Source organism: Taudactylus pleione, unplaced genomic scaffold, assembly GCF_031769625.1.
Source record: "Taudactylus pleione unplaced genomic scaffold, aTauple2 ptg000043l, whole genome shotgun sequence".
NCBI classification, from domain to species: domain Eukaryota; kingdom Metazoa; phylum Chordata; class Amphibia; order Anura; family Myobatrachidae; genus Taudactylus; species Taudactylus pleione.
Genome location: NW_028284445.1, coordinates 16,109,037 through 16,131,862, shown reverse-complemented (window position 1 = coordinate 16,131,862; position 22,826 = coordinate 16,109,037). Strand labels below are relative to the sequence as shown.

At 42.8% G+C, this 22,826-nt stretch overlaps 1 protein-coding gene across 2 annotated transcripts in view; it reads right to left on the bottom strand.

The window, feature by feature from the left end:
• The window catches only part of LNX2 (ligand of numb-protein X 2), a 179,167-nt gene that overhangs the window by 10,422 nt on the left and 145,919 nt on the right, over positions 1–22,826 (bottom strand). For both annotated transcript variants that reach the window (XM_088460272.1, XM_088460273.1), the window contains exons 4-8: positions 18,080–18,279; positions 16,887–17,255; positions 12,788–12,925; positions 9,638–9,815; positions 8,005–8,233 (exon numbers count right to left, since the gene is read on the bottom strand). In XM_088460272.1, the coding sequence (XP_088316398.1) occupies positions 8,005–8,233; positions 9,638–9,815; positions 12,788–12,925; positions 16,887–17,255; positions 18,080–18,279 (1,114 nt within the window). The remainder of the gene's footprint in view (positions 1–8,004; positions 8,234–9,637; positions 9,816–12,787; positions 12,926–16,886; positions 17,256–18,079; positions 18,280–22,826) is intronic.

Genomic DNA, 22,826 nt, shown 5'->3' with positions numbered 1-22,826 from the left:
CATGATAAACTTGGTGTCTGTCAACATTATCACCAGTCCAACATTATGAATGTTGACATGGTCACTGTCTACATAACATACCAATTCCTTCTATTTTGTACTATAGGCCTGATTCAGAGTTGTACCCTACCAGCATCGCTGCTGCGTCTTGAGACACAGCAGCGATGATAAAACATGATATTGCCGCAGGAGGTCTGAAGAAAAGAAGAAATAAAGATGCCTTCTGTCGGCATCGTATATCCGAGCGCTGTGTCCGAAGATGCAGCATTGGATCATCATGGCGACCATCAGCAGTCATCGCCCATCAGAGTAAGTCTAAAGCCGCATATCCACTAGCCGATATTTTGAACGACTGAACGATACGTTATGATACGTATGGGGATGAGGGAGGGTGACTTCACTGGACGATATCGTGATTGATATCGTTCAGTGTGAGTGCTCAATGTCACGAAGGACATTGAGTACACCACTGCCGGGGACACACTACACGATATCACTCATGGAGCGAATCGTGTAGTGGATATGCAGCTTTAGACCCTGGCCTCGGCACTCCGTTTTTGAAAATGGTCCCTGTTGCCGCCCATTCCTGTCAATCAGGCTGAAGCATCCAGGGCACTGCGGTCCCAACGCATGCGCAGTCCACCCACCATCCGATGGTTTGCGTACAAGTCTGAATCTGGCCCTATGTACAGGAATAGATATGTCATGTCATCACAAACTGCAGGACTGCAAATTATTACTACTCCTGACATGCCGCGGGAGCTGGTTATTACTGAACATGGGCGCTAGATGCAGGATGGGTCCCCAAACCTAAATTTTATATTTGGGGACAATTTTTTTTTATTAGGGGTGTCATTTGCATATTTAGGATCATGGTGACATGATTTTTTAAATTAGAGTGTAATTTGGACATTTAGGAGACTATGGGCAAAATTTACTAAGCAGCGGGTTCTAAACCCCGGAGGTTTGGTGGCGGTTTGACGGCAGGTTCTATACTGTTCCAAACCCCGGGGGTTTGGTGGCGGTTTTGCAGCAGTTTCTAAGTAACAGCCCTGTTCTATTCTATTCTAAAACGTGTTTTGACGGCGGTTTTGGCATTAGTAAATCTGCAGATAGCAAAACCGCCGCCAAACCGCCGGGGTTTAGAACCCGCCACTTAGTAAATTTTGCCCTATGTCTAAATTTACAAAGCAGCGGTTTTGGTGTAATTTAGAAACGACCATCAATTGACAGCGGTTTCTATTTCTAATTGACAGCATTTACTAAAGGTCGGTTTTGATGTCGAAACTGAAACCCCCGTCGATCCCTGGCGGTTTCTAAACGACAACCCGCCGTGGCGTGTTCTATTTGGCAGTCGTTTCTATTCTATTTCACTGTGATTCCTATTGAAACCACTGCAGATTAGAAGCCATTCTATTCATAATCATTTAATAGTGATTTTATAGAAAGAACATTCACCTGACATCATAGAAACAGACTACTGTGACATAGAAGCTATTCTATTGATAGTCACTCATTTGTGCTACTCTACCATAGAAACAGACCACAGTGGATAAGATGCTATTCTATTCCTATTCATTTAATGGTGCTTTTGCAGAAACAGTAGTCACCTGACTTCATAGACACAGACAGACGGCTACTTTCACTTTGTGAGTCTGTGAGGAGTGTAATACCCCTTTTACACCAGAGCTAAAACCTGGGTTATTGCAGGGTTAACCCGGGTAGCTTCTTGGTGTAAAAGGGAGCAGGGTTGGATTCCCGGGTCCAGTGACCCTGCAATTCAACCCAGGTAACTTGCAGGGTTTAACACAGGAATAACCCGTGGAACCCTTCAGTGTATACGGTGCAATCCGGGTCACGATGACCTGGATCGTGCCGCATGCTTGCCGCTTGGCCGGCTTCAGTGGCGCTTGGCGATGACGTCATCTCCAAGTGTCCACTTCAACGCCAGAAAAGCTGGGTCACTGCAGACCCGACTACAGTGTTACAGCCGCTGACACTGTAACGTAGCATTTCACATGCAGATACACCCGCACTCGCTCAGAGAACATAGGCATGCTGCATATCATTTTAATCAGCAGAAGTTGATCTATTTGCATCAATGTGTGAATAAGAAGCATTTGAAGGTAAAAAGACGCACGAAAAGATGCTCGGCGTGGCGCAACTAGAAGGGCTGTTTAACGCGCCAGGGGGCTAGATGTAGGTGGACCTGTTTGTACTTTAAGGTGGTGTCGTTTTTTCAGTATATTAATTCCTTTCTTGATCCACAGTCCAGTCATGCAAAACAATTGCATGAAGCCACTACCCTAAAGTGTATTGGCTGCGTGCACCTGAGCAAGTGCATAGTGAAAAAATACACGCATTTGTGCAAACACAAAAAATAAAAAACAATTACGGAGTATAAGCATTTCTACAGCTTTCTAAATTACCATTTTTTTTACTTTAAACTGTCGAGTAAACCACAGATGCCGGGACTAAGAACACTTTGCTCAGTGTAATGTAACGCTGCATTAATATACATTTTCTGGGAGAAGTAAATGGAAAGTAAAAATAGAAGAAATATTTTCAATCGGAATAAAATATATTTGCCTATGCAGCAAGTTAAGCGTTCAGCATTTCATGCAATCAATTCTACTAATGGCTAAATAGTGCAGGCCACTTTGCTGCAGGCAGAGACTGGTAGGCACGTTACAAGCAACAGTTTGATCTTGACAGCACATTTTACATTCTCTTGTTATACAATAATTAAGCTGAAACTAAAGTAACTACATAGCAAAAATCCATTTATAAACTGCAGAGTCAGCAGAACGCTGCAATAACAATGCGCAAATAGCTCAGCTACTGAAGTGGCAATGGAGGAAAAAATCTTTCTGATTGAAATGAGTCTCGGTGCCATACACTGCGTAGTCTATGGGCCTTGATGATAACAGGCAAAATGGACTAAGCAAAGAGCCAATGCGCCTTTGGTGGTGCAGTGCGTCTCGATTTGCACATGTGCACCTAGACTTCCACCATAGGACATAGGAGGTGGCATACCACCAATTATCCTGATTTTGTCGGGACAGTTCTCATCTGAGGGGACTGTCCTGCGACACATGCCGACTATAATATACAGTCATACCCCCAGAGTGCCACAGCCGCACTCTCTGGCCCAATTTAGGATCTCTCAATGTTGGGAGGTAAGTGGTGACGTTTATTGAGAAGTTGATAAGAGCATCTATTTTGGGCTATTTCTTGCTTTCTAGAAGGACATATGACCATTTTTACCCTGGAACCACACTTGTATCTTAAGCTGGGTACACACTCTATGATGTATCATACCATATATTGTTCAGACACGGAATGGACTGATGTATCATACACATAACGCGCTGCTGTACACCAGATCGTGCAGTGTGTACGGTGCATCGCACCATCGCTGGGTCACACATCATTACACCAGTTCTGAGTTGATGGAGATCCAGTCTCATCCTGTATTCTTAAGTTACCACAATTTACTCTCTCCCGTTTGCATTTGTAAGAGCACTTCCAACAAAAGTGACACATGCAAGAAAGATCCCGCATCCCGATTGTCACGATTAATTAATAAATGTGTCGCTAGGATAAATGTTTCAAGGGGAGGTTCTAAAGTGACAGGAAGACGTCAGGTGTGCACAGTGCGTCTCATGTTCTACTTCCCCTCAACTTTTGCAGAGGCGTCACCCCAGGCCAGAGCAGGCACTTCATAGAGCCCTGTAGCTACAATTGCTACTAAAAGCTGTCATTTGGTAACATTTTTGTGATTTGGCAAAAGCATAAATGAGGTAACCCATAGCAACCACTAAAACATTTGCATCAATGTGTAATTTGAAATAGATTATGCAAAGCTAATTGGTTTACGGAGACAAGTATACAATTCGATTTTCTTACTTTATATATCACTGGTGAAATTATGTAGGTGCCTTAAATATAGCTGTCTTCCTGCATATCCTACTAATAGCTGCCTCAAGGCTTAGTGCTGTAATACATGGTGCTCACTCAATCTGTTGTCAGCTGTGACCCCAAAAGAGGCTGTTCCCTAAGGAATGTACTGCAATCAGGCGGATCCCAAGTTACAGTACAGTAAGTGTTTCGGTGAAAGACAGATTTATTTGCTTTACTAGTAATGAAACATAGTATTTGGGATATTTGATTTTAGCATTATACTGTATGTGTCTAAATATCTGGGGAGGATTATATATAGAGCCCTATGCATACTATTTTTATAGCCTATTTATTTGTGCAATATATATTGTAGGCTTATAGAATTCTGTAGGGTTTGTGTTTTTTTTATATTATATGTGACCATTTTTTCTTTTCATGTAATTAAAGATACCTTTTATCTGACTAGCGCCCTTACACTTCTTTTTACTTTTTTATTTATTCTTGGGGTATCCAGTATTCCCCCGCATGGAGGGGCAGCTGTCCGTAAGGTAATTAGCACTATTACATTGTCTGATATATTTACCCAGAAGGTTAGCGCCTGTTTGTTTGTTCTCTATTTGGGAATGGGTATGGGATAACATACTTTCAATAAGTGCATTATTTTAATTACCTCTGGTAAGTGGCTGGATCATTATTCCTATGGCATGAGCAGCTGAATATCATTAGGCTGTGTCTTATATGTTAGCAGAGGGGCAGTGACGACACTTGGGTCGGTGACACCTAGCGTGGCCAATAAACTCCATGTTCGCTACGGAGGCGCGAACGTCCCAAAAGGGGTCGTAACCTTATGTGTGAGGGGGCATGGCCTCACCGCACACCACCGTTTCTATACTCTAGGGGCATGCCCAGCACACCCGAAGATGGCGGCCGCCCCCAGAGAGTGACTCTGTCTTTGCTGCCGACTGCTCCTCAGTGGCAGCGAGCCGGGCACTGCATTGCAGTAGTCTCCCCAGGCTGTTTTTTGCAGGTGCACCACCCGGCACTTTGGGAGCCTGCAAGTGGGGACAGTATCTGGGAGCTGTATAAAATGGACCAGATCCTACAGACTTTGCAGCTTTTTCATAATCAGACGAATGGGCCTCTAGTAAGAAGGATAATTAATATATAAAATGTTATTTCAAGTTTAAATCATTATAAGGTCAGGGTTTAAAACAATTTATTATTGCGAAGGCCCCCACCCGGCTACTTCTTGATGCCACCCGGCTGGAAAAAAATTCTGGGGAGAACACTGCCCTGTGATGTTGGTATGCAGCGCTCGGCTCCCTATCACTGAGGAGGAGCCGGCATTTTTCTTATTCTTCCTTTTAATTACACATTTTATTGCTCTCAAACACTTGTACTGTATATATTTATATAAATGTGATTTTCCAGCTCTACCTTTACGTTATAATCCTGGACTAAAGGGGTTATCGGCACAAGACTGGCTACGTTGAGTTAATGGAACCTCTGTCATTTTATAGACTGTGCTAGATAAATGATAGCTAGAAGCTGATTGGTTGCTATGGCAACTTCACCACTTTATCCCTCTCAAAGGTTTGATAAATCTCCCCTAATGGAAGTACCTCCAGCATTGTAAAGATGCCCCTCATATGCTTAACCCTTTGTGTTAAACATCATAAAAACCGATTGTCCCCAGATGACCCGTTCACCTTTCCTTCTATACTATTCCTTGCTCTACATTCCCTTCCCTCTTTCTATATATGTGGATATCTACTACATAATGGTATAGAATAAAGTGTATAATATGTTATACATCATGATGTATTGTACGGGATCGGTGTGATTCAAATCCCGACGCCGGAAGACCGCCACCAGTGAAGATCCCGACCGTGCTAAAGTATAAACTAACCTAACCCTCCCTTAGGGGTGCCTAACCCTAACCCCCCCCCCAAGTGCCTAACCCCCCCCCAAGTGCCTAACCCCCCTCTATGTGCCTATCCCTAACCCCCCCCCCCCAAGTGCCTAACCCTAACCCCCCTTTCCCCGCTGCCTAAACCTAACCCTCCCGGGGGTTGCCTAACCCTAACCTCCTCCCAGGGGTGCCTAACCCTTTCCTCCCCTTCCCCTAGCCTAACCCTCTGGGGGGGGGGTGCCTAACCCTAAGTCTACCCCGGGAGCCCCTAACCTAACCCTCCCCCCCCGCGTGGCTGTCCGCGCCCGGCTTACCTATGGTCGGGATGCCGGGCTCCCGGCGTAGGTAAAATGACAGGTGTCGGGATTTTGACGCCTGTCATTAGACCTTTGCCGGGATTAGACAGTCGGGATGCCGACGGTCGCCATTTAGACCGACAGCATCCCAACTGCATACCGTATTGTACTAGTATGTTATATATGTATTTCTTGTTGTAGTTTTAAAGAATATAAATAAAACAAAAATATTATAAACTCTATTATGTAGGGATTTGCTGATCACAGTGGGGCTTATTCGGGGATGCGTGCAAGGCCGTTTTGCAGACAGATCTTGCTGATTTGTCGCACTGCGCATGTTCTGTAGCCAAGCATATGCGCTACAGGTAAAGTGGACAGGAACTAGTCTTTTGTGCCAAGGGCATGCCGTGAGCATGTAGGTGTAATTGCAGGCTACTCAGAGGTGGCCGTACGCTTAGATCCATGTGCACCAGATAAAGGGCTGGTACAAATATATACTGACGGTCATGATGGCAACTTTCACACACGTGTATAGATAGGGATGTGGTGCTGCCGGCGCATTCATGCGGCCAACTGTGAATACAGGCAAAGATCTGCATTCATATCTGAGCGCACAATGTGGCCCACTTTCCTGCCACTGACTCAGGCGCAGTATGTACATTGTTGTTCAGTGATGCAGAATATGTTTGTAGTATATAAAGGATAATAATAATAGCTGTGAAGAATTAAAACCGACTTTGATCAGCTCACAACCAATTTATGTTTAAATATAAATCAAAAATTCCAAAAATAGATGTTTCATGTTCTACTTAAAAAGACACATGTATAACAAACAGGATGAATTATTTGCTTAATTTGGATCAAAGTAAATGAATGCTGTACATTAATAGTATTAGAAATACAAAGCTTCTGTTGTTTTACATGTTAATTAAAACATACATTTATTTTTACTAACGTTAAAACAAAACAAAAAAATATGCCTTATTTATGTATATTATGTCCACAAAGAATGATGATAAATATATGCACAGATTATTGTGGCTAATCAAATATGGTAATCCAAAAATATGAGAATATCTAATTATAAACAGAGGTATCAAAAGGGAATAGAGTGAGGCGGGTATAAGGGTCTGGACCTATTTTGGTGGACTACAATGTGCTCAGGGGAACACACAGTTTTGCCCAGGGCCGGTGCTGGGTTTTGGCACCCAGCACCGTCCTGTGCTACACTATCGTCACCGCCTCTGTCCCTTCCCTCCCCCTAAGCTTATACCAATAACTCCATCTTATGGGAGGAACACGGGCTAACCCTGGCGCCCAACGTGCCTGGAGCCGGCCCTGGTTTTGCCCCTATTTCATTAATTTGTCCCTTTGTAATTGTGTAGTGACAAAATGTTAAAAGGATGGCAAACATTGTTCCAGTTCCTAAAAAGGGGGTAGTAATATGCCTTAATGATTATCGCCCAATTGCACTAACCTCATTGATAATGAAACGCTTTGAAAGGTTGGAATTAAGACATATTCAATCTTTTTTCCCAGCAGATTTTGATCCTTTTCAACTTACATATAGGAAAAATCGTTGCACTGATGATGCGGTACTTACAGTATTGCACTCTATTTTAGCTCATTTGGAAGCGAGGGATTCTTATGTTTGGATACTTTTTGTCGATTTTACAGGGGGTAGAAGTTGAGAGCCCGGTGATGATGAGAGGGTGGCAAATGTTGCCCGGGATAAGGTGTATGCTTTTACATTCCTACATGGTACCAATAGCTTTGGTTTGTTATACTCTATTTAAATACAACCGGCACAGACCTAGATGAAGACGGAGACCAACCTTTCTGGTTTCATTAGAGAAGAGACTGAAAACTTGCTATGAGAATGCTACTATCTACCTGGGAAGTCCCAGCCACATGACCCAAGAAGGGGACCAGCTGGCATCATACTCGTTTTCACTGATTGTGCTCATTTCTTCATTTACTTGTGTCTGCTCTTCCAGGACCTCCACCTCCAGGGCTTTAAGAGCAACGACTGAGGAGGCCGCACTGGCTTTCAGCATTGCCACCGCTTCACTGTGACTCAAATTGGTCAGATCGATACCATTTATACTCAGCAGAACATCCCCTGGAAAAATAAATACAACAAACGTAATATTAGTCTATCCAAATAGTTCTCTCTACAATGTACTTACAACAGTGTTGTGTGCTTAACTAAATGTAAAACTATCCATTAGCAATTGGCCTGATTCACAGTTATACGTAAAACTGATTGGTTTATGTACAACTCTGATGGTTGCCGATGGACGAATGCACAGGATCTGTACTGCACACGTGGCAATCTGTATCTGCAACGATGGTCGCAGTGCCCCCGGGGGACGGGACAGAGACAGGCTGCGTTCTCGAAAATGGGAGCGTGTTGGCCCTGTTTTCGAGGCATGCTGAGGCGAGTTTCTGCGTCTCCTGATGCAGATTTGGTGGCCTCTGCAGCAGAGAAGAGGCGGCCATTTTGAGTAGCCTTAGGCTCAATCAGATGGCCAATACTGCAAACGATGGTCACAAACGATGTTGTGTCTTCAGATGCAGCCCTTGGATCTGCAATGCCGGCAGTGGGCGTCTTTTGCCTACTGGCAACTCGTGCTGCATAGCATATTTTCGCATGGATAGTGCGAGATACATATAGCGTACAACTCTGAATCCGGCCCAATAAGCTCTGAAAACTGATAGTGGAAGATATATGTGTGTTAAAGACATATCCTAGCAATTAAAAAGTAGTAACTACAGTACTTCTGATAAAGTCCACTTCATTTGTCAGTAAGGTGAGACAAACAAATCCTACTCTCATCATTCACTCTGTTATTTTTTTTTTAATATGCAGTTAATTTTTCTTTAATAGATATAATTTTAAAAAAGTATAATACTTATACAAATGCCTAAATATAGTTATAAACAAAAGAGCAGAAAATCCATAGCTATTCTAAACACTGTAAAAAAAGTGAGATATTGAAAAAAATTCAAAGACAATTACCTAAAATATTATACAGTTACCTAAAATAGATTGAAAGCTAAATAATTATTCCATATTCATATTATGGCTTCTTTGATCTAATTAATAAAAAGAAAAATTAACACGGCGTGGCTTATTCAATAATGTTACTTTTTCCAACACTCATATTTCATTTCAAAATCTTAATTTAGGTGTAATTCTTGTTTTACTATTTTAGCCCTCGAAACTGACAATACTCTATCCAAATTTTAATATTTTTAATTTGAACTTTAAAAAACATTATTAAGTATTGTTAATAGCAGAGAAAATTGAACCCAAGAAGAACTAAAATTGCTGGTGAAATCAGAACTATGAGTAGTGGGTATTCACTTTTAAGATTTAATTTTTTTAATTTTAATTTTTTTATTTGAATAATTATATTTCAGTTTTAACAAATTCTGCATTTTATACTCCGCAAAGTCCTACTTGTCTGTAACAAATTAAAAAATAAATTCAACCTCGTTTAATTTAAAAAATAAATTCAACCTCGTTTAATTCTGCTGTCTCTTGCAAGACATCCGTGAGGCTGCACGCTGGTCACAAAGATGGGCAGCTCTCCGCTCTTACTTCCCCGGCCTCCCGCTACTGTCATGCCTAATGATTCCATTGGGGCTTTCTTCACCGTAATATGCTTTTCTTGGCATTTAACACATTGGGCAAGATCCTAAAAGATAAAATTTACATAACGGTCAGAGGAAGTGTATGTGATGCAAATGATACCATAGCTGGAGCATAAAGCCATGTCAGTGAGTTATAATATGTCTACTGATACGTATCTATTACTCCCCGACAATGGACCACGGTATACGGTAAGCCAGTGGTTTATAATGTAGTTGTATGATAATTACATAACCTGTACAGCATCCAAGCTAATTAAAACATGAAAGGGGATATCTGCTAATTTTGAAGATACTACCATGGCCCCTCTTCTGCACACACCCCACACATGAAGAGACACCTTTCATAGGAACTAGCTGTTGCAGGAGTAATATTAGAAGTGTTAGGATGGGCAGTCATGATGACTCTCCTCAAGGGGGCATCTGCAGAGGAGAACTGGATCTGCTGCTGTACCTTCATAATGTCATAACATTTTAAAATTGTTTATATTTCTAGCTACCTTAACTTCGATCCCAATCAGAGGTCCACTAGGATCACCCGTCTTCTGTGTTCACACACATTTATGACTAATTGGTTCTGAAATGGCTCAGATGGCCATGGAAATCACAGTGTGCACAGCAGCCATGCCAAACATGCGCTCTGTAATGCGGCCCAAGCCGCCACGCTAGCAAAACTGTGGGGTAGTCTGGTACCTCCCATTAGACACATTGTGGAAGAAGCATGTCACTGTGTAACTGCAAACCGTTACAAGTTTGGCAAGTGGGAGGCCGAGCAGCTCTGCTCAGTATGCTTTCTGGTTGTAAGGCGTGGTGGAACGTCATTACATCACACGCGTTTGTAGTCAGTGAGGAGAGGTGCCGACAAGAAGTAGCCAGAAATATCTGAGCAAGGTAGCACTAAGACCCTGACAAAGGCCTGCTCAGACTGAGTGACAAACTGCCTGATAGGACAACCAGAGGAGAGGAGCACTAATGTGGGCCATATACCTACGGACCAATTTCCCGTCTGCCAACGCCGATACGAGATCAGCATTCATAGATGAATAGAGGAAATTCAACATGTTAAAAATCCCTGACTCGTCGTTTCTGACCATTTTTGGGTCGGAATCAGGAAATTTAGATTGTCCAACATGTTGGATTTCTCTAATCCCCCGACCCCGGCAGAACAGGGAATTGCCCCAATGCAGGCTAGGGAATCGGTATGTAATGTTGGCGGCTGAATAGCCGCGGGATCATATACCGACAAGACAGAAGGAGCCAAATCCCGACTGGGGCTGGTAAGCACACTAACCCTCCCCTCTCCCTACCCTAACCCTCCCTTAGTGGTGCCTAACCCTAACCACCTCCCCTAGTGCCTAACCCTAACCTTCCCCCGTTGGTGCCTAACCCTAAGCCCCCTCCCCGCACCCTAAACCTAACCCAAGTAGGTGCCTAACCCTTCCTAGTGGTGCCTAACCCCCCCTTTCCCTACCCTAACCCACCCTGGATGGTGCCTAGAACCTAAGACACCCATCTTACCTTTGTTCGGTATGCTCGGTGTCGGGATTTCGTTTTGGGGCTAATGACAGGCATCGGGATTTCGACGCCTATCTTTAGTTCACTGTCATGGTTGCAGTGTCGAGATATTGGCAGGCGGGATAACACCCGCCAATTACTGGACTGCACCCCCAGGCTAGATGTATGGGCTACGTCATACATTTACAGGCCAATTCTCCATTCTGCCATCGCCGATCAAAAATGCAGAATCAAGGAAATTCAATATGTTATGAATCCCCGACTCGCCGAACTCTGACCATTTTCGGGGTGGAATTGGAGAATCCAGATTGTCCAACATGTTGGATTTCTCTGATCCCCTGACCCCAGCGATGGCAGAATGGGAAATTGCCCCGAGACAGGCTAGATGTATGGGCCCCATAAGTCTTAATAAGCAGGTAAATGTGCTGCTGCTAGAGAGAAGGGAGTAGAAAGGGGGATATTTGATTGATAATAATCCCCAGATGATTACTACCACTAGTCAAGTGTCTAATGGTAACAGTTCTGACTTGTTTTTATTGTATTACAATTGTATTTGTAATGTACTTTGAATATTTACGATATGGCCTCCTAAACTTTTCATGGTCCCTAAAGTGGCCCCAGGCAGGACGCGAGTTTGACATGGCTGATGTACAGACACTTTAAGGTTCCATAGCAGGTCGTTACTTAGCAATCTTGCGTATGATAACAGATCATGACAGATAGCTCAGTTGGAATCATTGAATGGAGGGGTTGGGGGTCCTTCGCAGCACGCTCCAACACACTGTGCAGTGTGCAACCCTCCACCCATACCTGTTGCCGTCAGCGACATTGGTCCGGTGATGTCTTCAGAGAGATGGTGCTTGGGCAAAAGATAGCAAATACTCTGACATAGTGACAGGACAGGAGAGTTATCAAATCTTGGCAAGAGATAACGTGGAGAGAGATAAAGTACCAACCAATCAGCTCCTATCTGCCACTTTACAGGCTGTGCTAGCAAAATGACAGAAGCTGATCTATTGCTATGAGCAATTTCTCCACTTAATCCAAGTCTAAGATTTGATAAATCTCCTGTGTCGGCAGCAAGTATAGGGGTGGGGGGTTGCCGCTCGGACATACTGAATCTCTCCTGGGTGCAGGGTGCGCGGACTGGGGATCCCTTTGACCCATGAGCCTGTGTACAATACACACCCTGCACCCATCATAGATATGCATCTGGTTGTAACAACATATACAATTTCAGATATTTTAAATTATATATATTTATGTATATATATTTATGTTAGAGGATGTCTTTAATAGTCATCCTAGAATAAATTAATATTAAAAAAAAACCTTAATTATAAGACATAAACATAATTGAATAGAACGTTAGTTAGATGTACTGGACAATACTTTTGAATCACTCCTCTGCAGTGGTCTCCATCTGATTCTAACACCTATTCTTGTGTGACCCATAGAGTATCTTATTATTGGTAAACAAATAATAATTTCACAAAGCATTTACCCTATGCGCACTTGGCCGGTGATGATAAACTTGCTGCATATGATGATGAGTTTGGCCGTTTCCCACTTCTCGGGTTACGTTACCAGCTGGATGCTTTGCAGGCCGAGATACCGTCAAATGGACTCGTTCTCCACTACCCTTTAGTAGAGCACAGAAAACAAGATGATTCTTACACTTTTTGTAAGAAATATTCTTGCCTGGATGCCCAAGAGCCCGAGGACAGAATTATTTCTCTGCAGTGAAATTTATTGTCCTACTTATAAAATAAACCAGAAATACACTATGTACTGTAACAGTATATCATAAAGCTTCCAGTAAATCCTCTCTGCTTTCAATACACAGTGTGTTAAATTGAATATAATGTGATTTACTAAAGTTAATTACAGAATAGAAGATTTCCGGGGCTCTAATGATCATTACAGAGTAACATTTACTAATTCACAAAACCTGAGTGCTGCGTTATATAAAACATCGAGCTGTAGGAACAGAAGGCTAAGCCCAAAAATACCCCATTAACTGAGTATAGACATGATAATAGCTTCTAGAAAATGTATTTTTACAGCAAATTAGAGGTGGGAGAGTAACATTCTGCCAGCTATTTCTATATAGCTACAATACTACCTGCACAGTGACTTAACTCCTGATATTCAATATTTTTTTTATAATTTCTCAAAGAGATTAATTAGAGGTTAAATTATTCTTAACAATAAATGAGTGATCTTAGTGAGTGATGAAATCATTTACCAGAAGCATGATGAGAAATGGTTGGGCCTGTTGTTAAAATATCAACAGTGGCTGCTCCAGAGGTGAGGCGGCAGCGCAGTACAAAATCCAAATTGGGGAAACCACACCAACTGCCAGTAAGTTCCGGCTGGCGATGTTTGGGGTGGCAGTTGGTGTGGCTCCCTTTATATGAATTTTGGACTGCACTGCACCATCACCTCTGGAGCCACCACTGAACGGGACTCCCCACCCACCACTTCTATGAGACTCCTCAGCTACTATACTACAACATTATAAAGCACTTATTACATACTGCCTGACACAGGTGCCTAAGCTGTACACCTATTATATCCACAGCATTGGTGTCTAAATAGATCAATATACAGCCAAACTGAAAAGATCAAGTACATAACTATATCTGCCTTAGGATTCTGAGCCTCTTACACAACAAGGCTCTATAGCAGCATTAACTAGTTATATATGATGATATCTTAAAAGTTATATTTTTTGCAGCAATTGTAGTAAAGTATATTATTACTCATTTTTTATGTGTGTGTATATACTGTATATACTCCACCTCCCTTACAAAGCTTATCACCAGGTACAAGCCATACAAAAGTGCTCCGAAATGTATTTATTTCAATATATATTGGCTTCTTATAACACCACCCTCATGATATCAGAATTCTTGGCCTATGTTTTCAGCTGCTTTACTAGGAGCTAGCACTGTATACGCTGTGCTTTATTTATCAAAGCCTGGACAGAGATAAAATTGTGAGAGATAAAGTATTAACCAATCAGCTTCTAATTTACATTTTACAGGCTGTGTTGAAAAAAATGATTGATAGGAGCTGATTGGTTGGTACTTTATTTTTTTACAATTTATCTCTCTTCAAGCTATGATAAATACCCTAATTCATATATTGATATAATTGTATGGAAATGTAATGAAGTAAAAGACACATGAGCAGTTAGAAATTCCGAGCACTATAATGGAAACACAAGTGCGCAGTATTTGGTATTTCACATAACCAATCGTTTCTGAAACGTTATTTATTTCAACAGAAATAGGCATTAGACAAGCCAGAGTAAGAGCAATGTAAGCAAAGTAAAAGACTACTTCTGACACCTTAGCACTGTCCTTTTCACGATAATTTGCTGTAACAGAGATCTCTTTACAAGACATAACGGCGTGTTCTGGCACACGTAGTCAGTGTTGGCGTGCTTTAAAAAAAAATAAAAATGATTCACATCTCGCAAGCCAGTTTTAATGTTTTAATGAGTCCATCTGTGAAAAATTATTTCAGTGCTCAGTGTTATTTAATCTAATTTCTGAATAAATATTTTATGATTTAAAGGCACACTAGCTGCAAAATATTCACTTTAGTGGTGCTGTGTACAGGAACGTAAATGTAAAAACGCTGCTTCTATGTTCAGTAGATCTCAGTGCTGCTGCCCTTTCCCAGTGGTTTTTTTTTGCCTTGTACTCGGGGCCTGCTTCAGGTTTCTGCAATCGCACGCACCCGCTCGCTGCGAAAATATGCTAATGAATGCAATCGCTAGCATTATATCAAGGCTCCCACCACTGTATAAAGCCGCCCACTTCCCATGACATGCATCCGCAAGTCAGCAAAAACATTGGTAACATCGAACCCATACAGACAGTTGTGGTTGACCATGACCTGCCGCACAAACTGCTTCCTGTCGCCAACTAGATCGTATATAATCGCAGGGGCTTAATTATGCACGCCCATGTAACGGCGTTCAAATGCACAGGCATGCCTGCATTCCGCCGACCACCCCCCTCTCAACCCCCAAATGGTCACTTCCGGTCAGTCACTGTGTATTGGGACTGCGTGCTTACTGCGCTTGATTCCCTATCGCAGGGGTCTGTTTGCGCAATGCATGCGCACAACGCAAACATCGGCTGGCTGCATGCGAACCAACCTGAATCAGGCCCTTGGTTTGAAACACAAACTGTGGTTTATATTTTGCTTTTGAAGGCAAAGAATTTGAGAGAATTATTTTTTACCTCACACCGGAGCATGAAAATGAGGCAGAGGCTATTTATAAATTGAGAAGCAACATGCATTTAGCTCGGGTTTTCTTGGAAATCCCACTGTAGTCTGTTTGGTTTACTAGCACTTTGGAGGTTTACAAAAAATACCTGTGTGAATAATATTTAGGTGTCACAGAAACATGTCAATATAACATTGTGGTTCAATTGATTTTATAGAGCAATAACAGCTATATATGTCAATCTAATGTTTCTTTTTTACGATGACCAAAATGATATAATGTTCAAGAAGTTCGAAACAACAGAATAATGCCCTTAATTGGAATAATACTGTGCAGCTTTTGAACTGACAAAAGTGAAATTTACAGGACAAATCCAGACACACACATTCTGTCAAATAAAATAATTTAAGAATCTTAATTATATTCAGTAAAAAGTATTTTCACTATGGGGTAGTTTTATGTAATTTATGTAAAATGATTATAACATATACATGATAAAGGAACGGATACTGGCTGCTATCCAAACTTCCAGTCACTACCCTGACCACACCTCCCTGCACCTATCTGATTGGTCAGTGGTGATGCACCAAGCCTTCTAAAGATGAATAGTAGAGGTCCTGCCCATAGCAAGCAATCAGATTCTGGCTGTCATTTATCTAGTACAGTGGTTCTCAAACTCTGTCCTCAGGAGTCAGGACCCCACACAGTTCACGTTTTACAGGTCACCCAGCAGGTGCACAGGTGTTTTAATTATTCATTGGCACATATTAAAAGATCCACAGGTGGAGCGAATATCTCACTTGTGATTCTGTGAGGAGACCTGGAAAACATGCACTGTTTGGGGTCCTGAAGACCGAGTTTGAGAACCTGTGATCTAGTACATAAAATTATAGTTGGAATCTGACTGGTTGCTATGGGAAACACCACCACATCTCCTTTTTAGAAGTTTTGATGCATTGCCCCATATATTTCTCACTACAGCTTGTGAACCATCATTCTTCGGAAAACCAGCTGAGGTCACATTTTATACTGTTAGATTCTGGTGCTTACCATTGCTCAGATAATCTGAATTTCCATTTTACCAACCACTTTGTAACTTAATCTGTTTATCTTGGCACCCAATGCTTTTAACAGTATTATATGTGTGATAATACATTTAAATCTATGAAGCATTAGTCTACATTAACACCATTACTCATGCTCTCTTAGCTATGGGGTAAATTAGGTGATTTTATCCTAATACATACATAAAAAAAGAAACCAACATTACTAATAAACTTATTGTAGTATCAATATGGAAATGACTGACATTATGTGGTCAGAAAGTGACTTAGTGTATTGGGCAGCAATCTCATACCTGAATGATCTGCGCAGCGAGCTCCGGTGTACCGTGCTTCAAGTCAAGCCCATTGATTGCCAGGACACGGTCGTTACTGTGTAGTCTCCCGTCCTGGGCAGCCAGACCCCCTTCCAGGAGATCCAGGATAAATACGCCAGACTCGTCTGTTCTGCGAACAAGTTTTATGCCGAGCTGCTCATTGGTTCCTCTTTTATTCAGGGTGACGTGGAAGCTTTCTTCCCTCTGCAAGTTGCTGTCCAAGTGGGTCTGTGTTCTGCTTCCAAATCGTCTCTCGCGGAGCACAGTGAGATGCAGCGCAGTGCACGGCTGCGACAATACCACCCTGGCGTAGTTATGCGACACGTTACTGATATCAAAATTATTCACCTATTACAAAAAAAAAAAATTATATATATACACACACACACACACACACACACACATATATATATATATATATATACATACATACATACAAAGACAAACCAATTAATTTACTTGTACGCTCGACCAGTGTATTGGTCTTGCCTGCTGCCACCAACTCTTTGACCCTACTGCTCTCACTGCTTTCCCCATTTTATATATGTTTGGCTTTAAATGTGTTACATGTTTTCTACAATTAAAAATATGCATTACATTTATCTGTTGGTCTTATTATTGTTAATTATCCATCATATATGTGGCACACTGAGCTTAACTAACTAGTAAAAGGTTGCCGACCCTGATCTCGATGTATATTCCTGACTGTATGACCTAAAAACACCCGACAGACAAATATTTGTTTGCTACATACAAGCTTGCTATCTGTAACTATGCATGTATGGTAAAATATTCCATTAGTGATGGTGGAACATTTCCGTGAGGATCCTACACTCCTGCTGGCTGTGGTACTGTCACCCAGATCGGCACTGGATAGGAAATACACTCCATGTGCTGTCTCAGCATGCAATTACTGCACACAGAAGTCTGGCTGGATTATTACCACATTAAAGTAAAGATTAATGGACTAATAACCTAAGCATCAAATGTTTATATATTCACTGTTTCCCCGGCTACATAAACACTCTGTAGACCAACTGCTGCTAAAAATGCTCACACATCAGTTACCATTAACAATGTTAGAAAGTGCAACTAGTTATTATTTATTTATATCATGTTTCTTGTATGCTAGCATCTAGACGGGGATAAAAGATAATATTCCTGCAGCTTACTTGAAGTATTTGGTCGCCAGCCAATAGTCTCCCATCTCTGGCAATGATGCCGTCCCGATATATTTCTTGGATGACAATATTTATCAAAGGAGTCTCATTACCTCCAACGATGCTGATCCCCAGCTCAATGTAGGGGTTGGAGCGGTGAATTTCAATGGTGGTAATTTCTCCCTCCGGCAAGCTCGCTGGGGGGTGCGTGGCTGTCAAGTTGAAAGAAACAAAGTAAGTCACAGTTCACTGCCTTCCCGGATCAATACGCTGCAGGGATCAATACTACTCCACATTCCACAACACAACTGTATGATTTATTAAACGCAACTCCAAAGTGTATAGTGTATGGTGCATTTCTATCTGTAACTTGTTATCACGGCTATTATTATAGTAATTTATTTATAAAGTATCCACTTATGACGCAGTGCTGTACCCGAGGGGACCATGAAACAAATACAGTACATAAAATAACAAAGATGGCCATTCCCAAATGTGCTTACTGTTGAAAGGTGCGAACAGCTGATACATCAGCAGAATACTACTACTCACCAGCCATTTTGCACCTGACATAATATATATCAATTTCCATGTACTTTTGTGCGTAGAATCCAAATATACCATCATAAATGTGATATCATATAAGGTTTTCATGATATTTTGAAAATTAAAGTATTTAATCACATTAGGTGCCCGGCAAGACTCCCTTCTGCCTGCGCTCTGGGGTATGCATCCTGCCCAGACTCATCATCAGATTCCCCCTCCTCATCTTCCTCATTCCTCTCCATGTGCTGGTCCTGGTGCAGAACCCTCAGTTTAGCTCTGGAGGCCATGTTGCTTGCTTGCTCCTGAACCAGTGCAGAGGGGGAAGTAAGCAGGGAACTCCCTGGACTGTACCATGACCATCAGTAACTGGGGGGTGTTCTCACAGCGGGCTGCTTCATGATGGAGCCTCAGGCTCGCACTCTGGCTGGGTTGGGTACAGTATGCCAGTGCTCAGGATCCTGGCGTTCAGAATCCCGACGCTGGCATCCCGACAGGGTTAGCATACCGACACCTGCAGGTAAGTATACTACCCCTTACCCTCCATCCCCACAGCCTAAACCTAACCCTCCACCCTTAGTCCAAACCTAACCCTTGCCCACCACAGCCTAAACCTAACCCTGCCCCATGTGCCTAACTTTAACCCTTCCCCTAACCCGAATACTTACCGTCAGGATGCTGGCGCTGGGATTCTAACTGCTGTCAGGATTCCCGCGCTGGTAATCTGGGCACCAGAATCCCGACTGCCGGGATGCCAACTACATACCCTCTAGCTGATGACTGATCATCATAAGGAGATATGTGGCCCTCACACCACTTGAAATGGTTGCTGCTTCAAATCCCAACAGCAGCTGCCCGACAGGATGAAGATCCCAACAGAGGCAGGTAAGTACCCTAACCTCCCTTGCCCCCCCAGCCCTAACCCTCCCTTAGTGGTGCCTAACCCTAACCTCCCCCCGGGGGTGGCTAACCCTAAACCTCCCCTTACCGCTCCCTAAACCTAACTCTCCCGGGTGGTGCCTAGCCTTAACCTCTCCCTGGGGGTGCCTAACCCTCCACCCTATGGGTGCCTAATACTAACCTCCCCCCCAAAAAACCTAACACTAACCCCACTAACTACCCTAAACTTACCCCCCCACGGCTAAGATGTAGTGTGGCCTGTACTTATCTCGTTCGGGCACGCGTCCTCCTGGATTCCGGCGTCGGGATTATGATAGGCGTCGGTATTTCGACGCCTATCATGAATCCTTTGCCGGCATACAGCAGTCGGTATTGTGACGGCGGCCACAGCATAGAACAGGAAAAATTAAATGATTTGGTTCGTGACTTAAAACTGTCAAAACAACAAGCAAAATTTTTGGTTTCTAGGCTGCAACAGTAGTACCTCCTGGCTCAAGGTACGACAAATTCAAGTTTCAGAGCAAGAAACTCAGCGGTTTAATGATTGAAGGGTCTATTTACTAAGCTTTGGATGGAGGTAAAGTGAACGTATATAAGATTCCAGCCTATCAGCTCCTAACTACCATGTCACAGGCTGTGTTTTAAAAATGACAGTTAGGAGTTGGTTGGCTGGTACCTTATCTCCGTTCACTTTATCTCCTTCCAAGGCTTAGTAAATAGACCCCTGAGTTTGGTGTTCAGCACAATACTAGTGAGTGGCGACTGTTTATTGATTCCTTGAAGAGTAGTCTAAAAGCAGTGTTACTCCATAATGGGAACAAACGCCATTCAGTGCCTCTGGCCTTCGCATTGGACATGAATGGATTCTTCTCGAATAGAAAAGAGGCCTACGTGTCCATCGTGAATGAACTATTGGACTACAAGAATATGGGTTGTAGAATGTCATCTAAAATTCACTTTTTACATTCTCATCTAGAATTTTTCCCTGTCAAGTGATAAACGGGGGGAACATTTTCATCAAGACACTATGACAATGATGCATCGCTACCAAGGACGCTGGGACCCTGCAATGATGGGGAGCGACTGCTGGTCTCTTGTTAGAGAGATCAATAAGACACTGTACAAATGAAAAGAGTCAACATCCTATATCACTAAAGCAAAGTGACTTTACATTTTATATTTTATTAACAATTACATTATGGCTAATTTGGATTGTTAAGAAGTTTAGTTTCTGTAGCTTTAAGAGTTTCTGTAATCTTGTTAGTATTTTATAAATGAATAGGATGAGAGCATTTCAATTCTATAGAGATTAATTCATTTTAACTTATCTTACTTTTTCAGATATAGCAATTATTGCTTTTGTTATTTGTGTATCTAATAAATGATGTGCTAGAGAAAATCTGATTTTCTAACTGAATCAGGGCCATAGTTATTAAAGAAAACTTACCACAATCATCTGTTGGCAACCATAGCTGTCCTTCACCATTTCTATTCACTAAACCTCCTTCCCCTCTTGAATTTGATGTAAAATGGAGAGTAATTATGCTGCACAATATTGTACATGGTATGGTACAAAGTGTCGACATTAAGAATGTTCACACCAGAATGTTGACATGGATGTTATGTCGACGGTGTGAATGTCAACAGTCGGCATGTTGACATAGCGTTTTCTGCGGATTTGAGCCCTATCCCTAACAATAAAATGGACTGTCAACATTGTGCCTGACGACATTCACAGTTTTGTCCATGTCGACATTTTAGGATGTTATGACTGTACGTCTATTGTATAGTATAATAAACATATTATACTATAATAAAGCATGTTATACTATATTACACTGTTTCCCACACTCACACCCTAACAGTACAGGTTTTAAGAATATCCATATGTGATCACAGATGATTGAATTAAAATAACTGAGGTTCTAATTAAGGCCCTCATTCAGAGCCGGACGCTCTGAGCAGAGCGCACGCTCTGAATGAGGGCCGCCCTCCATAATTATGGAGCGTCCTCCTGGACGCTCGTATAGCTGTGGGTCACCACCCACAGCCTATACGAGCGTGCAGTTTGATGGCCGCAATGGTCTTGACCATCGCGACCATCGCCACTGCGAGCCGGAGCCTGCGGTTGAGTTTTTCAACCGCAAGGCCCGGAGTGATTTTGGCTCTATCAGAGCCAAAATCACTCCCACTGACATCACTAGTGATGTCAGTGTGCCGGCTTCTGACGGTAGGCGTTCCCTTGGGAACGCCCCCGTCAGGGAGGCACGCCCACCAAAGGGGGCGTGCTGTCAATCAACATCGACAGCACGCCCCCTTTGTTCAGACACAACGAGCGAAGGAAAGTCCTTCGCTCGTCGTGTCTGGCGCATGCGCACGACGGAGCTCCCGCCGTCGTGCGAATGCGCAGTGCACAACATCAACCCACTTGCGAGCGGACAGCCGCTTGCGAGTGAGTCTGAATCAGGCCCTAAGTTCACTGTAATCAAGTCCTTAAAACCTGCAGTGTCAAGCTGGGTACACATTTAATGACGTGTACCAGCCGACCTATCGTGCGACGGGTCCCGGCATTGGCACATGCATACACACATGTCCCTTGCTGACGATGTCGCCCGTCGGACCTGCATGCAGGTCTGACGGGCGATGTCGCTGATGATATGCGCGAGCGTGCATCGACAGTGACATTAAGGGTACACACTAGACGATGTTGCCAATATGTCGCCCGATCCGGCCTTATCGGACGACATATCGTCTAGTGTGTACCGGCCATTAGGCTGCCATGACAGAATTTGGGGAACACTGCAATATCATTTACAAAAAGGTCTAAAATCAACTACTGTACCTGCCTAACATATTTAAATGAACATGTTGAAATAAAAATGACAGAACTCCCTGGACCACCTTCCTCCAAGTAGAACCTTGTGGCTAAAGCTGGGTACATACTATATTGTGTGGATCGTATCGTGTGTATGCCTGATAACGCATGCCAGCGGGTCGTTCATCGCATTGCCCCATCTGCTGTGCTGCTAAATGAAACATGGAACGACACCCTGCGCCATCTTACACTGCATCATGCAATGTGTCCGGACCACGCAACGCGATGTATAGCCAGGGCCGAAACTAGGATTTTTGTCACCAGGGGCAAGACAGTAATTTGGCGCCCCCCCTGGTAATTCCCCCTGCAGCAGTGCCCCTATAGTAATGTCCCCTGAGGTAGTGCCCCTGTAGTAGTGCCCATATAGTATTGCCCCTGTAGTAGTGCCCATATGATAATGCCCCCAGAGTAATGCCCCATAGCAATGCCCTTGTTGTAGTG